The 17,327-nt window shown below is 36.7% G+C and overlaps 2 protein-coding genes across 5 annotated transcripts; one reads left to right on the plus strand and one right to left on the minus strand.

Moving 5' to 3' along the window:
• LOC141403865 (uncharacterized) lies at nt 1–15,989 on the plus strand. Of its 4 annotated transcripts, XM_073986909.1 has the most exons (4): nt 1–3,369; nt 3,468–3,923; nt 3,981–4,123; nt 14,142–15,989. In XM_073986909.1, exon 4 carries the CDS (start codon nt 14,262–14,264, stop codon nt 15,774–15,776), a length of 1,515 nt encoding a protein of 504 aa, XP_073843010.1. In that variant the 5' UTR covers nt 1–3,369; nt 3,468–3,923; nt 3,981–4,123; nt 14,142–14,261; the 3' UTR covers nt 15,777–15,989. The 4 variants fall into 4 exon arrangements, with proteins under 4 accessions (XP_073843010.1, XP_073843009.1, XP_073843011.1 ...); XM_073986908.1 differs by lacking the exon at nt 3,981–4,123 and having other exon boundaries at nt 2,072–3,369; XM_073986910.1 differs by lacking the exons at nt 1–3,369; nt 3,468–3,923; nt 3,981–4,123 and adding an exon at nt 4,157–4,311.
• RnrL (Ribonucleoside diphosphate reductase large subunit) lies at nt 9,807–12,416 on the minus strand. Its single transcript, XM_073986907.1, has one exon. The coding sequence runs from the start codon at nt 12,403–12,405 to the stop codon at nt 9,949–9,951; it is 2,457 nt and encodes an 818-aa protein (XP_073843008.1). The 5' UTR covers nt 12,406–12,416; the 3' UTR covers nt 9,807–9,948.
• Nucleotides 15,990–17,327: the final 1,338 nt, after the last annotated feature.

A 17,327-nucleotide genomic window follows, 5' to 3' on the forward strand; every position in this document is an offset into this window, starting at 1 on the left:
GCATATTTAAAAAGTATGAAACTACTGCAGAAGTTGGGTTAGGTTTAAGGATGGCCTACAAGAAGAAGATGAAGAACAGTAAGTTTCCGGAATATTGCTGTGATGTTGATCGATGGTTTTTGCTGGAAATAGAAGTAAATTGAGTAGGTATATGTATATTGTTGCCAAGCAATGATAGGTTTTTGGCAAATTTGAAAAGGATATCTATCTTGCATCTATGTTATAAGTCTCTCTTCTTGTGCATCTTCATATAGCTTATAGTAATCAATATTAGTGTCATCCCATTTTGAAGTTTGACATCTAATCCTGCAGCTACCCGTAATTAATCCAATAACGATTTGCATCCTTAATTTATCGAGTTAGATGAGCGGGGTCATTCTAAGACAGGTAGGATTACTATGGATGTTCTGAATCAGGTATACCGGTTCCAAGTAGATCTCACGAAGTTTGCCGATGTTGTAGCACATTGATGGCCGGACAGACTTGTTCTGAAACTGGATTTTTGGTCTATGTCCTCAACTTTCCCCAATTATTGCCCGAGTACAATGTAAGAAACTTTTTTCTTCGTCCGCTTCCCGATACTTCTTTTCCACCACTTATTTGGATTTCGGGGAAAGTACCAATGCAACCCCGTCCAAAAGTGGAGGCTGGAATTCGGGAATTTTTCGGGTTGACTCAAATGCCATTGTCTTGTGTCCAGTTTGCTAGTTGTGCCAGAAGACCTTGCATACGGTTAGTAAAAATTCATGACTTATCAGCACTAATACATCATCAGCATAAGTCACCACCTTAGTTTTCGCTGTGGTGACAGTTAATTCACGGCCCGACACATCCTTCAGGACTTCAGGTGCTTTCGCGAAGGCATCTAACACGTCATTCCATCGCACGTTAACCGATTTTCTATAGCGAACTCCATGAAGACCGTGAATCAACAGACGGCCTCCGAAGTCTTAAGCGCCTATAGGTGCCATAAAGTCCTAAATCGACATCTTCCAGCAATTTCGGAAAGATCACAGCAACTTCCCTGGCAAACACGTTCCATTTTGGCACATCGGTCCGGATAAGGCAGTGGTCTCAATTCCTATATTCACGTATTGATACCTTAAACAGGTGCTATTCCTGCCTTCAGAAAGCTCACGATACTTTGCATTTGTTTAATTACGCATCTAAACCAATGAATCTACGTTCCACAGATTTGTGGAATGAACCCTCGATTTTATCTTCCTGTAGATATGGGATTATTAGGTCTATCTTTCTCCCCATCTAGAGCAGGCACAGGCAGGCTCTCACACACACAACTTTATTCATCAAAAAACAATACACTCACACAATAACAACTACGCTCTTTCCGATTGTTATTGATCTATAGCAAGGGTGCTCAGAATAGTTTGTGTATTAGTAGTGGTTAGACACTCTCCCCATTACTAAGCAATGACAAATGAGAAATAAAGTGAGACTACGTGTGGTTTGTTTTTACGCTACCGTAAGGAAGTGATCACCAATGATCTATAGCATAGCTGAACAAGATGAGCTCTCGCCTTAACGCTTTCGTACAATTCATCATACAAATGCTCTCTTCGTGTTCATCGCTGATCTATAGACTCACTTGACATCACTGTTGTACTTATTGAAATAAACCTTGTAGGCATCCCAATCCGTACTGAGTTTTGTCTTACTTTATTACATTTACCTTTATTATAGTAGGAGATTCAACCCTACTTTACGAAGATTAGCTAACTGTTTATTCCACCAAACCGGTTGAGATTTTCTCCCGAATCCGCATAGCACGTCAGTGGTGTATTGGTTAGGGTATCCACAGGTCACTAGACTTCTTCAACTGTGTGAAAACCATTGTTTCCGCACAATTATGAAGACTTCGGGGCTTTTGAATTTACCCCAATTCCTTCTCTTGGGATTTCTGTGAGGACTCTGTTTACGTCGAAGTATAAAGATTTTAAACAGTATCATCCTGTGATGCAAGAAGAAACCCTTTTCTAATATCTCCATTTCTTTATATCAGTGTCGTCCATATTGGTGAGGGTTATATCAATTACATATTTCTCCCTTAATCTGTTTTGAAAATTACATATTAAATATTGTTAAATTATATTGTAAAATAAAATTGAATACGGACTCACCTCTGACATTTCTGTCACTAGTTACCCATTACCATTCGGAAACCAGTGGGGAGTGTAAACTCCCCCTTAGTTGTGTCTCTCTGCCGTTGTTGATATTCATGATCGGCCGGAATAGTTCCATTATTTTTGCTCGCCCCCAAATACGTAAATTGGTGTGACCTCTTAAATCCCACTAAACTTTGTTTTAGTGACTCAAGCTAGGCATACAGTCCACAGCAAACATAAGTCATTGGCTAATAAAAATTGCGAAAATCCAACATATTTTAAAGCATACTTTTCATATGACAATGAGCAAAAGTAGATACACACAAAAAACAGAAGTGACATTCAGAGAGAGTGAGAAAATATTCTCATTTTCATGCCACATTACTCTCCCATAGAGAGGATCATTCAAATTTACACAAAAAAATGAGAGTGAATAGCCCCGCTATGAGAAAAACACGTAAAAAATTTTAAGATTTTAAGATTGGCTCTCAGATGTGTGCGTTCTTCAGTTGCATTTTACCCACGACAACAGAAGGAAGAAGACATATTTCGGTGTTTTGGAATTTGTAAATATCTGGTCTGTTCCTTTACTTTTGAAAATGGTAAAACCGGCAAAAGTAGTAGAAGTTGTAAACTGCTCCCATATGAATGGTATGGAGTCTGAAGTAAAGGAACGCTTTTCGAGTAAAAAGTGGTAAAACTTGAAGATTCTTGCACGTAAAGGAACAGAGCTATCATTTGTATAATTTAAACGGAAATAAAACATTTTCAAATTGCCGTTCATCATATTAGTGTTGTTGTTGTTGTCAATATACGATTAACAAGAACAAAGCGAAACCCACTCAGCCCGACATTGTTCAGACTTTCAGCGTGCTTGAGACACTTGTGTGCCTGCGTTGTGACGTCAAGGTGCAACGATCGATTTTGGATTACACATCCTTTATCTCCCACTTCCACCATCTGAAGCGTTTTAGCAAAAACAAAATTGCCATTGATAAATAAGAAGACCTTATGGTCAACAAGTAAAAGCATATAACAAGCATTTGCCGGTTGTGTTCTATTTGTTGTTACCATCATCATTGCACAGATAACACCAGCGTGTGTGCCTCCAACAATTCATTGAATAAAAATAATAACAAAACAGCTGTTATAGCACTTTCCCAATGCAGCATTAGACCAGAAACCAAAAAGAGAATTATATACTACTAGGCCAAGCCGACAGTCCAATAGTCAGACAAATTGTAAGGTAATTTTCTTAATAAACTGGTTTAATCCGATGACACCCCTTCTCAGCCCACTTGCTATGCTTATTAACGAAACTGGTTTTCTACGTTTTTATTTCAGTTGATATGGTTTAACTCTGCTGGCCCGTAGTTTGGTGAACATGGACAACAAGAGGCAACGTGCTCGGTGCTACTTATTATTATTATTACTGCACAAAGTACTGGGTTAAGCGCGGCAGCGGCTCAGCAAATCTTTACGCCGATTCAAATTTGGATTTAGCAGCCAACCAGCCCACCGCTGCTGCTGCTGCCTTTGTCGTCATCTTCTCCAGTTGTTGTTAATGGCATATTTTGGAATTTGAAACTGGTTTTTTCGAAAACAAGTTAACCCGGTTTTTGCATATTCAACTTGGTAACTCACAGCTCTGTTTTAGTTAGACTTGTTTGAAATATCAACTTTTTATTCGATGTTAATGGTGATTGCTGTTGTTTTTGCCATCAACACGTCTTAACCACTTTGACCAACAGCAGCTGTAGACACTTTAGTCAGTCCGTACGTTCATCTAATATGGCTCAGGTGAGGAGTTTGTTATTTTTGTTATAAATTTATTAAATAATTTTATTTATTATGTAGATAATGTGTGTGTGTGTGCGCGGTATTGTGTTATGATGATTTCGGTATTTTATTAAACGGAAATAAACGAAGACGAAATAGTGTGAAGAATTTAAGTGATTCTCAGAGAGAAAGAAGAAATTTGAACATAACATTTCATAACGGTAATTTATTGAGGTTTCGTTTTGGGAACTTGACATTGATACATAATTGGAGATATGTATTGTTGACTGTATCTTGGCCTTAAGTGCAGGAAGGGTCTATCACTAACCCATTTTTGCTTAAGATTGGATTATCCAAAACTGGGTCAAAAGATTTTTTATCAATAACTTAAAATCATAGTGTTATACAGGTATGTGATGGAAACCTTTTTGGCTGGATTTGCCTAAAACGTAATCGTATATTTTAAAATTTTAATAATAATAATAATTTTTCCACAAACATCCCATATGGGACTAGGGAGACTTCCCTCATATCAATGAGTGCACCCCGATTCATATTAGCTCAATGACATGGGACCTACTGTTTATCGCCGAGTCGGAACGGCGTGTCTAAGACACCACTTTTGTAGAGAAGTTTTACATGGCTGAAATACTCAGGAAATGTCGCCAACATTACTGAGGGGTATTTTGCCACCGTTGAAAAGTGTTTCGATGTTGCCTGGAATCGAACCCACGACCTTATGTGTGCAAGGTGGGTGTGCATACCATTGCACCACGGTGGCACCCTATTTTAAATGTTTACATTTACGAAATCCAGTGAATTGTAGCTGTCAATTCCGTTGTATAAACGTCAAATAAACCCTCATCTGAAATGGAGTGGATGTTACTTGACGTATACGCAATGGAATTAACAGTTGAAATCCAATGTATTTCTTTAATGTGACCGGTTGTATCGGAGATTTGACCTCCACCTATATCGGTCCACGTTTTCATATTGCCACTACAGAACGGTACCTCCCAATTTTCGGTATTTTGAAGGTTAAAGCCTCATTATCTCACCGATATGACAGAAATTAGGTATTCGTTTTGGCTTCAAAAATGTATCCGGATCCACGTTCTAATATGACACCCATAAAACGGTACTGTCCAATTTTCCAGTATTTTTATGGTCGTAGCCGCTTTCTATTACCGAAATGCCTAAAATATGGTATATAGTTTTCCTATGGGTATAAAACATTCCCGCGGAGAATTGTCGGTGTAGGTCCGCTTTTTGATACAGTATCCATAGAACGCATAGAACGGTACCTTTCGATTTTGGAAATTTTGAACATTTAACTTTATCCAACCGAAATTGCTGAGATTTGGTATTTAGTCTTCGTTATGGGTATAAAACATTCCCGATGAGAGCGGTTGGAATTTTTTGTAGGTTCAGCCACATTATCCAACTGAAATGGAACACGACCTACCTGGTTTTCGGTATTTTAAACGTTTTAGTCACATTACCCAAACGAAATGGCTGAAGTCTAGTTTCAATATAATTTATGGTTGAGGGTGTAAAAAATTCGACCCGTTTTAACGCCTTTTCACTTGCTACAGTAAAGGCCTGCGTACATAAGCTGCTTTGCCTGATTGCCTTGCTTACCTGCTTCATTTCTGACGTAATAAAAATAATAGAATAAAGACGAAATTTCGAACTGGGTTGCCATCAGTTGGAAATTGGGTCGGCCTTCTTTGTTCTTTTATTTTTTTATTGAAGCAGCAAAGCAAGGCAATCAGGCAAAGCAGCTTATGTACGCAGGCCTTAAGTTTGATGTTCTCAGAAGATTTGTATACCAAAAATTTGTATAATAAATTCTTTTTGAAATTTAATTAAATTAAATCCTGTAGCACGTATGAATGAACTATTGCCTAGTAATCACTAAAACAACGTTTATTGCATTGAAATATAAAAAAGTCGATTTAAAATATTTTTTTTTTGAAAAAAATTATGAATGAAAACATTTTTTTTCAAAAATTATTTTCTGAATAAACTTAAGCCCAAGGTACATTTGTAGAAGGTAGAAGCGACAATCAGCTGTATTTTTACTTTTTTTGTAAATTTACCCCCAGTTTTTGTAAAAAATTTTATTCTTCTCACACGAATTGTCAAATTTTGTAGATCGATTTACTCGCTTTAGCGCAAATGTAGAGCTCTGATTTTTAAATGAGGAATCCTTAACGATATATGGAACGGATATACGAAAAATTAGATGTGTATGTCATCTGGGGGCTGAGCTATGAATGCCTAAATTATTACGAATATAGACGAACGAACAAAAATAAGTTACAAAAACTGGAGGTTAGTTTTCAAAATGTAATAGGGTCTACTCATGAAATTTGAAACATCGAAATTTGCCTCCATAAAATACTGTTTTTCTTCCTAAACTTGTAGTAAAAATGACCTACGACAGTTCTGAATGATTTATATTTACATTGTCATTCAAATTTGTTCTATTTTGGAGGATTTTCAAAATGTATTTATGTTTTTCCTGAGGAAATTTTTGGAACGACCCTATTATTCAATATTTTCTTTGAAAATTAATTTTCAATACCAACAATGTTGTTTTTGTAAATTTGTTAGTTGTTGTAATTCATGCACATACCTTCTATAAGTCCATATTTACATTAGGCAATTTTCCTTGCGGCAATTGTCAGTTTGAAGGAGAGAGAGGTGAATCATATGGTAACCCTTTGCCTCTCAACACCCTCTCTCACCCACAAACTGACAATTGCCGCAAGGAAAATTGCCTAATGTAAATATGGACTTAATTTACCTTGCTTAAGCCCATACCATGGCACAATTACCCAGGTAGTGGCATCGTAAAATTTTGAATATGTTATGTCAAAACTTTCTTTATGTTGTTGGGGAAATTACAACAAAAAAAAATTTTATAAAGGGATTTGACTTTTCATATTCGATAAGCTGGTGTGATACCACTACCTGGTAGTTCTGTCATGGCCCATACATGATACAATAAGAAGGTAGCAGCAACTGCCGTTTTTGGTAACATAAGATGTCAAAATTTGACATAAATTCAATGCATTATGTTACCATCAGCTGGGCTGATAATGCTACCTTCTTATTGTATCATGAGCCCATACTACCATTGGTCTGTTCCAGTACTGCAAGAATCTACTAATTCTTACTATTTTTTCCGATAACATAAAGGAAGAAATGTTATCGTAGTAAAAATAGTAGCTTCTTGCAGGTTCTGGAACAGAGGACATGCTTAAGCCTACTAATAATTAAAATATCCTTTATTCCATTCAAATATTGAAAAAGGTCATGCACAAACCATTTCGAAAATATTTTGATTTTTTCTTTAATGATGTCTTTGAAAAAAGATTTTACGACATTTTTATGATTGTCAGAGTTAAGAAAATTAGTGAGAACCAATTCCAGTTTGGCTGTCTCTTGTGGCTCTAAAGTTTATTTTGAATTATATATGTATCTGCTTACAGCGACTTCCAAAAAAAAATGCCCATAATTCTGATAAATTCAAATTTAGAATCATTTTGGGCGTGAGGGTTTTTCGCCGAATCAGCTTACAATTAATATTTTATATAATCTTATGTAGAAAGTCATCACGCTATGATACAGGGATATGAGGTTGTAAAAAAGTCATAACCCTAATGCACGTAACGTATGTGTAGAATATGCAAATATCCGCCACTAAATCTACGGACACTCTGTTTACCATATCGACGCCTCCAAACAATAGTATGCTAAGTCGACTTAGCATGTTTTCAAGTTCTTTACATTTTTATATGTAACGTCCTTTAACTTAAATTCTGTCAAATTTTGGTAATAATCGGACAATCCGAACAGAAGTTATAAACAAATATTTACTTAGCATAGTACTGAAGGTCAAAGAAATTTCCAAACTTTTAGAGCTTGTCCTGCAAAACTCACTGCTCAGAATTAGCAAACTATTATTTGGAGGTGTCGAACGTTTTTTAACTTAAATTCTGTCAAATTTTGGTAATGATCGGTCAATCCGAACATAAGTTATAAACAAATAATATTGACTTGGCATAGTACTGAAGTTCAAAAAAATGTCCAAACTTTGAGAGCTTCTCCTGCAAAACTCACTTTTTAGACTTAGCATACTATTATTTGGAGGTGTCGATATGGACTGCAGAAGTTAGCACTGAGTACAGTACAGTGTCTCATGGTCGATGATAGTAGTATTCCGACCAATTACGACCCCAAGATTCTAGGGGTCATATTCTATAGCATGCTCACGTCGTTGGCGCATATCACAACTATCTGCGACAAGCCCGTAGTCGGCAGCCTCTGAGGTGCACACAAATAAACCTTGTTGACTACATATGTATGTATAAAGTGATAGGTCGGTCTGTGGCAAGCCAATGTGGTCCCCAAATATATGTAAAACGGGATGTAAAAATATTCAATCCTGCCAGAATGCAGCCCATCATGCGCATGACACACTGGTCTTTTTCAACTGGTCTTTTACCAAGCCTACTCAACTAACGCCAGTAGCTTTGTGGTTACAACTTATCGAAAATTACTATGGAAACAAAGATCGCTCTACTGGTATGGGTTAACGTTAGACGATCGCCATAAAATTTCATATATAAGGTTTTAGGATCAAATGGAAAAAATTAGAGGTTATGCGTTCCAAAAAAAAGTCATTATTTGCGCCGCCCTAATGTTCACTACTACTTTTAGATAATTCTTGATCGAATTTATTTGCCAATCTCCACATAAAAGGTCAAAAGATCAATGAAATAGGCACTCATCCCATAGCGCATATTCTATCGGTATGGTATAGGCACATATTCCTGGATATACAGGCATGTGATGGAAAACGATTCGACCCATTTTCCATAAATCGATATCGTATATTTTGAATTTTGGTAAATATTTTATTGAAAATGGATTTTAAAAATGTTATTCAAATAAGTGGCGTTTGCGAAGACAAACTATCAGGGCAATCATGAATAAAAATTCCGTGCGGAATTTGTTCCCTTTCCCCAATTTCATAATTTTTTATTTCCGTATTTATGTCCAAAAAGGGAATATTTCTGTTGATTAGGCAAGAATATTCCATAATTATGAGATTCTAGCAGTTTTCCACGTTTTAAAATAATGATTTTTCAAGAATTTCACCTTTTTAAATTATTTTCCGTGCGGAAAAATTCCGAGGGAAATATTCATGATTGCCCTGTATGTATATCATCAAAGGCATCCCGAATATATACTATTTCGATTCTGCAAATCGAGTCGATTGGGTGTTCATCACATATCTGATAGTATAGGCACTTATTCCTACGCCTGTGTTGATGCCCTAATTATTTTCCCACAAACAAACCCGAAGGGACAAGAGAGACTCATATCAATGAGTGCACCTAGATTCATTATATGGGATCTACTTTTTATAGGCGATTCCGAAGGGTGTGTCTAACGACACCACTTGTATAGAAGTGCCCTACACTGCATTAATGTACTCATTATTTAGACATATTGCTATTAGAACGTTTTATAGTATGGAGGAGTATCGATATATTCAGAATGTAGTTGAGTACTTACTTGCCAAACTTTCAACAGTACATCGTACTTAAAGATTAAATCATAATAACTTATTTTTAAGATATTATTTTATAAATGTCATACAATATGCACTTTAATGTTAATTGCATTGAAATAAGGAATTTATTGTGCGTTTAAAAAATAGTTATATATCCAAATTTTGTTTTGTTTAACGGGTTAGTTGTGGCCAGGAATGGCAAGATCTCCCTCCACTGACATGACAAGAATTTACCAACATGAAACCCCCTCAAATATGTTTTCACCAAAAAAACTTTCAAAACAAAACATCCTTCCATTAAAAACTCAACAAAATTAGAGATTACTGGAATACTTTTTTATTGGATGATAATTTCGGCATTCAATGCGAAAAATACCATTTTAAAATACATACAATATATAAAAATAAAATTTAAGAATTTTCATAAAAAACTAGAACGCTCTTCAACGAACCTTCTTATGAACCACATGACATACAAGCATCCTTATTCTCCAATGAGCATACCATTTCAGCCATTCTCTTTTCCCTTTCAGCAGCATCCGCATCTTCTTTTTGTGGCGACGACGCAACTCCATTCTGTTTTTCAACTCCGTTTGTTGTGGCAACTGTAGCGGCAACACGGCTACGATCAACCGTAAATTGGATAGCATTTGCTGCTGGTTTTGTACGTAAATAATACATTCCTGTTTTGAGACCAGCTTTCCAGGAATAGAAATGTATAGAAGTTAATTTTCCATAATTCGGTTCGGCTACATGAATGTTAAACGATTGACTCTGATCGATGAATGCTCCACGATCGGCGGCCATTTTTATGGTTGTCTTTACAGAAATTTCCCATACCGTTTTATAGAGCTCCCTTATCTCCTTTGGAATCTCTTCAATATTTTGTATGGAACCACGGCTGGAGATAATTTTATTTTTCATATCTTCATCCCACAAATCAAGTTCGGTCAAATCTTTGAGCAAATGGTGATTTACAATGTTGAATTCACCAGATAGTACACGGCGTGTATAAATGTTGGATGTGTAGGGTTCAAACGACTCATTGTTACCCATAATCTGAGCGGTGGAAGCAGTGGGCATGGGGGCCAATAGTAAAGAATTGCGTACACCGTGTTTGGCAATTTTTTCCTTTAGGGCAGCCCAATCCCACAAGTCAGTGGGTACTTTGTTCCACATGTCATACTGAAGAATGCCTTTACTGACTGGACTGCCAGGATAGGTTTCATAGGGACCATCCTTTTCAGCCAATTCACAACTTGCTTCCAAGGCACCGTAGTATATAGTTTCAAAAAGTTGTTGGTTAAGTTTGGCTGCCTGTTCACTTTCGTAGGGGTAACGCATAAGAATGAGGGTGTCAGCAAATCCTTGCACACCAATACCAATGGGACGATGTCTCAAATTTGATTTCCTGGCCTCTGGCAAGGGATAGTAATTGATGTCAATGATTTTGTTAAGATTGCGAGTAACAACCTTGGCCACTTCCTTCAACCTCTTGAAATCGTATGTCTTCTCGGGAGTAACGAACATATTGAGGCAAATGGAGGCAAGATTACAAACTGCAATTTCATCTGGGGCCGAATACTCAACAATTTCGGTACACAGATTGCTGCATTTGATGGTGCCAATGTTTTGCTGATTGCTCTTGCGATTGCAGGCATCTTTGAACAACATATAAGGAGTACCTGTTTCTACTTGGGCTTCGATGATGGCAAACCACAGAGCCTGGGCCTTCACTGTCCTATTGGCTTTACCTTCCTTTTCATATTTTTCGTAAAGTTTTTCAAATTCTTCTCCCCAAACATCATGTAATCCGGGACATTTGTGTGGACACATTAGCGACCAATCACCATTCTCCTCCACACGTTTCATAAACAAATCGGGAATCCACAGGGCATAGAAAAGATCTCTGGCACGATGTTCTTCCTTGCCTGTATTTTTCTTCAAGTCTAAGAATTCAAAAATATCCGAATGCCATGGCTCCAAGTAGATGGCAAAGGCACCAGGACGTTTGCCGCCACCTTGATCAACATAACGGGCAACGTTATTGAACACCCTCAACATGGGCACCAAACCATTGGAAGTGCCATTAGTGCCCGCAATAGAAGTACCCTTGGCACGTATACAATGGACATTTATACCAATACCACCGGCCGATTTAGAAATCATGGCACACTGTTCCACAGACTTGAAAATGCCCTCAATGGAATCAGCCACCATGGTCAATAAGAAACAAGATGACAATTGGGGACGATTGGTGGCTGCAGCAAATAGCGTTGGTGAGGCATGGGTAAAGACACGCTCGGATAGCAAGTTGTATGTTTCGATGGCAGCATCAATATCTTCACCATGTATACCCACAGCTACGCGCATCAACATATGTTGTGGTCTTTCGGCAATTTTGCCCTTCATTTTCAGCAAATAGGATCGTTCCAATGTTTTGAAGCCAAAGTAATTGTAACCAAAATCACGATCATAAACAATGGCTGAATTAAGACGTTCTGAATTTTTCATTACAACATTATAATGGAATTCAGATATCATGGGTGCCGGCTTTCCGGTTTCTTCACTAATATAATGATGTAAATCGCTTATCACCTCCGAGAATACTTTCTTTGTCTCCTTATGTAAATTGGATACAGCAATGCGAGCTGCCAGCAGAGCATAATCAGCATGATTAGTTGTTAGAGTGGCAGCTGTCTCTGCGGCCAAATTATCCAATTGTTGAGTGGTCACACCACAATACAAACCATTGATGACCCTTAAGGTTATGGCAACCGGATCAACAAAATCCATATTCAGCCCATAGCAAAGTTTTTGAATGCGAGATGTGATCTTGTCGAAGTGTACTTCCTCTTTGCGGCCATCTCGCTTAACCACAAACAGCTTCTTCGATTTCATACTGTTAACCATGTTGGTCAGATTACAGAGCAAAATTTCTATCTATTTCACAAGGTTCTTGGAATGTAATTAATAATAAATTAAGAGAAAATTTGCAAAAGTTAAATCTGGTATAGTAGCGGTGTTGTGTTCACTACAGTACTGTGTGAATGTATTGAGCCGCCTAAAAAGAGAAATGCGCCAAAAAAAGCTTGAAATGTCGAATGTTGCCATAAGATTCTGTTTTGATTGTCAATTTGAATGCAGAGTTGTTATAAATGAAAAAGTTTGCAAGATTGTGTTTGTCGGACATCACAGGCATACATTTTTCGGTAAAATAAATTGAGTTTCTGTGAATAAGCTTAGCGAAAAGTCCTCCTCTATATACTTTAATACCCCCTAATTACAATAAACTCAATTTACTTTTCGGCAAACTTTGTACATGTGACTACTGACTTTGATTGGTGAGAAAAAATACGATATGGCAATATTGGATTTTTGCAAAACAAAAGACCGGCATATGTTTTGTACACACACATTCAAACATACATTTCAACGACATTTTGTATGATGTCTACCAACAAAATTGCTGTTTATACATACATAAATATAAATATGTTCATTTTATATGTTTGTTTAGCACATGAAATAATGAGCCAATTACAAGAATCCTAATTGAGACTTTGGTTATAAGTGTCAATCTTACTGGATTAACCCAGTGGGTTTGGGTTTCAAATGTCCATTCCATAGCGCAAACGTCAAATAAATCCTCATGAAGTGGGTTAACCCGGAAAAAAACTCTAATGTAACCGTACTATTAGCTGTAATCACAAGTTGATCAATTGATAAATAGTACGGAATTTATGGAGTTTTATCCGAGATCTTCAGAAGGAAAAAACACAATCCTAATGTCCTCTTTGGGTCCTCTTAAAATACGTTCAAAATATACCCATTGGGTTTCAAATGTCAATTCCATAGCGTATATATCAAATAAATCTTCATAAAGAAAGGATTTTATTGTCCTTTTTAGATCTATTCTTATATCCCATAAAAAATAATACCTACCTTTACTATCGTCTGCTCAAGTCAAGTTTCAACTTTTAATTTGTATAGGTGATTTAACCGCGTGTACGGTGTTGGATCCTATCCACAGACGAATGTCTGAAATTACTATTAATCTTAAAAGAGATATTTACTTTGAAACCCATTGCTTTTGTCACTCTAAAAATATAAAAACAAATCAGGGGGTACTTACCTTAAGAATCATGGACTTCCGCAAGATTGAATTTATGTTGTTGTACTCAGGTGCACAAGGAGTAGTATCTATCCCGGATATAAAAAATGTTCGGGTCCAGCCAGAATGCATGATGCTTATTAGCCTTTAGTCCTCATAAACAGCTTTTACACATCCAACCTAAATGGTAAAATGTAAGTTAGGTTATAGGATACGCAGCTGCCTTTGATTGTTGACAGCCACATCACTCCGAGACCAGCACTACATTGTGTTCATCCTGAAAAATGTATAAAAAAGTGATAGCAGGGGGAAGGAAGGGAGAAAGACAGGAAAGTAAAGTAAAAGGAGAGTAGATACATAGAACAGAGAGCTGGGAAGACAAGGTGGTAGTTAGTTGAACTTGTTTAGTCGTTTTCGTACGATTCTCCATACAAATGCTCTCTTCGTGTTCATCATTGGCCTGGGATGACCAGCAGCGCCAAATGTTGTTCAAAAGTAAATTAAATTAATGTCTTTGTTTTTTTTTTCATTACAGCTTCCCGAGGGCTTTATAGATGTTGATAGTACAGTCATTCAGCCAAGTCCCCAACGTGTACGCAATATTCTAACGCTCGAAGAAAGAGTTGCAGCAATTAAAGCCTATAACCAGCGACCCATGTACACCAAGGTTGCTCGCATGTTCAATTGTAGTTGGGAACAAATAAAGAATATTATCAGCAATCGTGATGCCATTATGGAGTTCTATGAAGCAACAACAAATCCAAAAGAACAACTACCATTGGATATAAGGCAGAGAAAGGTGAGGTTTTTAAACGAGTGTGTTTACGAGGCCATACAAAGAATACACTATCACATGAAATTACCCATAACCGAAGAGTTAATACGTCTGAAAGCGTTAGAGCTTCAAGATTATATAAAATTGGAAGATTTTTCACCAAACAAGAAATGGTTAATTACCTTCAAGTCCTTGTACGGTATTTCGTTATCGAATAAAATGTTGGCCTTAAATCGTATACCACCCGCCTCAATGGATTTGAAAGATGTAATGGCTTATTGTACAAAAAATCTTCAAAATTCCCCCACAAATGGTGTACGTATGAAAGTTCTTAAACAAAGGTATAGCAGTTATGATGCGAAAAACGTCGAGTATGAAAGTCGTCGAGTGAGAAAACTGCGTTTCTTAAAACGGGCCCTCAGTGAATATTTGCACAGGGCTAAATTTCATTACAAATCGATGACGTTTGACGACAATGCATTACAACAAGTGGCACACAAATTTAATGACATTTTAAAAGTACAGGATTTCAATCCCACTTTGTCGTGGATTAAAGAATTTCGACAACAATACGAAAGCGGTCAGGATAATAGTGGCATGGCAAATGGTAAACGACCTTTGCTTTCGTTGGACTTAAAGGACATACTTAGTTATTGTAGTCGCATGGATAATAAAACCAAAGCCTGTACCGTTACATTAGCACCAAAAGAACCACCCAATGTTGTTGCTCAGCAAATGCGTCTATTACCGAAATTTCCTCATACACCTACTGATTCAAAAATTAAACTAAAACAACAAAGTCCCATTATTTATTTGGACGAAGAAGAGGAAGATAATGATGTTAAACCAAATATTAATAATATAAAAATGGAACACAAGAACAAGGAACCAGAATCTTCACCTCCCTTAAAAATACGCAAAATAGAATCGATTAACAATGATCCAGTACTACAACATGAATTACATCATGAAAGGCACGTGGAAACACTTGAAAGGCAATCTGAAACGATTACAAATAATGAACAAATTACCATTAAATTAGAGTCAGAAGAGCGGGAAGAAGAAAGTGTTAACAATAACAGAGCGGCTGTGGTTTTATCTCCCCACAGATCGGTAATAACTTCAACAGCAAGTTTATTAACCCAACCAACTACATCAGCTATTCAACCTGCCACAAAAGTGTCTCCCACAAATATAAACACCACCCATCACGATGAGGACTCTGCGCTACCGCGTCAAATAAGCAATTTTAAAGATGTCTTACGTTTGCTTAAACCTCTAGAAGAATATGCAATGCTTAAGGAAAATTACCGGGCAATTGGTCTTATAACTCAGCTTGAAGAAGTTTTAAAGAATTCCGAAGACAATTCTACAGAAGAAGACTTCAATACGTAACATGAGAAAGTAAATAGAAAATGAAAGTTAAACTAAAAAAGCACTACCAAATTTTTGCGAATAAGAAACACCAACTTTAATTTAATAAGATGTACATAATTATGATAAGTCTAGAAATGAGTACCATTAAGGATAGTTCAAGTTCCTTTTTTGTAGCATTATAATAAAACTAATTATTCATATGTAAATAAATTAGTGAATACCATTGTTTAATCAGCTGTAGTTTTACTGGGAAATGGGAATAAAATGAAAATAACCAAACTATGGGACTACGGTGGTGGGGAGATAAGCCAAATAAATAGTCGAACTAAAGGATTTGGAGAGGTACACTATACAGTTAAATGGGTTATTCCATGGCATAATTACCAAGCTAGATGCATCGCGAAACAAACACAACAACAAATCTATTGCAGTACACTTCAAATCTTAAGGCCAGAACAGAATCAATCGTCGCGTTCCCTTTAGGGGGCTCTGGCATTTCTTTATAATTTGACATTTGGGAAGCAAGCAATGCAAGCGAAGATTGATTCTGTTCTGACCTTTATGGGTCTATTCCGTATTGCGGCAAGAGTCGAATTGCGTTGTCAGTTGTCTCTGCGACAAAATTTAAAATTTATATTACGTAAAGCGATTGAAAATAATTGCAAATAACGAGTTATCGGCGATGTAGAGGAGCGTTTTTTGTTTTGATTTGAATAAATGAGAAAAACGTAGCAGAACAAGTTGTACCCAAAGTTATCATTTTTCTAAAATGATAAGCTCAGTGGAACTATTTTTGGTGATTGTAATATTTGGTATTGTAACATTCATCAAAATAATTTTGAATTTTTTAGGTTTAAAGCCTTTTTTCGGGTTCCAAGAGATATGTACTGTTATAGTAGAGTCATTAAAAAATGACTTTAAAAAAGCCATAGGTCAGCAGCAGGCACTCCTTATAGTGTGTATTTGGAGAAGGAAGTTTTCGAAGATCCCATGGCAATGACTTTAACCAAGATATGGCTCAACCCACATTGTCAGTGGTATTGAGTGAAGTGTTGCAGTCAATAGAGGAATAATTGTGTAAAACTGGTGTTTTTGTAAAAATTTTTATTCTTTTCGCACGAATTGTTAAATTTTATAGATCGATTTACTCGCTTTAGCGCAATTTGGAGCACTGATTTTTAAATGAGGAATTCTTAACGACATATGGAACGGGTATACGACAAGTAAAAAAGTATCAGTCGGCTTTGCCGACAGAGATATACCCTCAGCCTGTGCAAATTGAAACCATAGCCGACCAAGAAGAGCGAGCGCTTAAATTGTTTATGTGTGGGTAAAATTACACTGACAGAACAGAACAGGGTGATGATTTTCATATTGAGTATGAAATGAAAAACACAGGAAAAAAGTTGTCACGGCGTGTTAGCGTTCAGAGCCAAACATAGTGGTGGGTGTGTGGGTTCGAATCGTTGGCTTTCCTTTTTCATTTGCATTATAGATCATAAAAAAGCTCGATTAATAAATTAAAAAAAAATTAATACTAAAAATGATCTTCGCCTAAAAAGGCAAAAT

Source organism: Musca autumnalis, unplaced genomic scaffold, assembly GCF_047663935.1.
Source record: "Musca autumnalis isolate F117 unplaced genomic scaffold, ASM4766393v1 scaffold_4, whole genome shotgun sequence".
NCBI lineage: Eukaryota > Metazoa > Arthropoda > Insecta > Diptera > Muscidae > Musca > Musca autumnalis.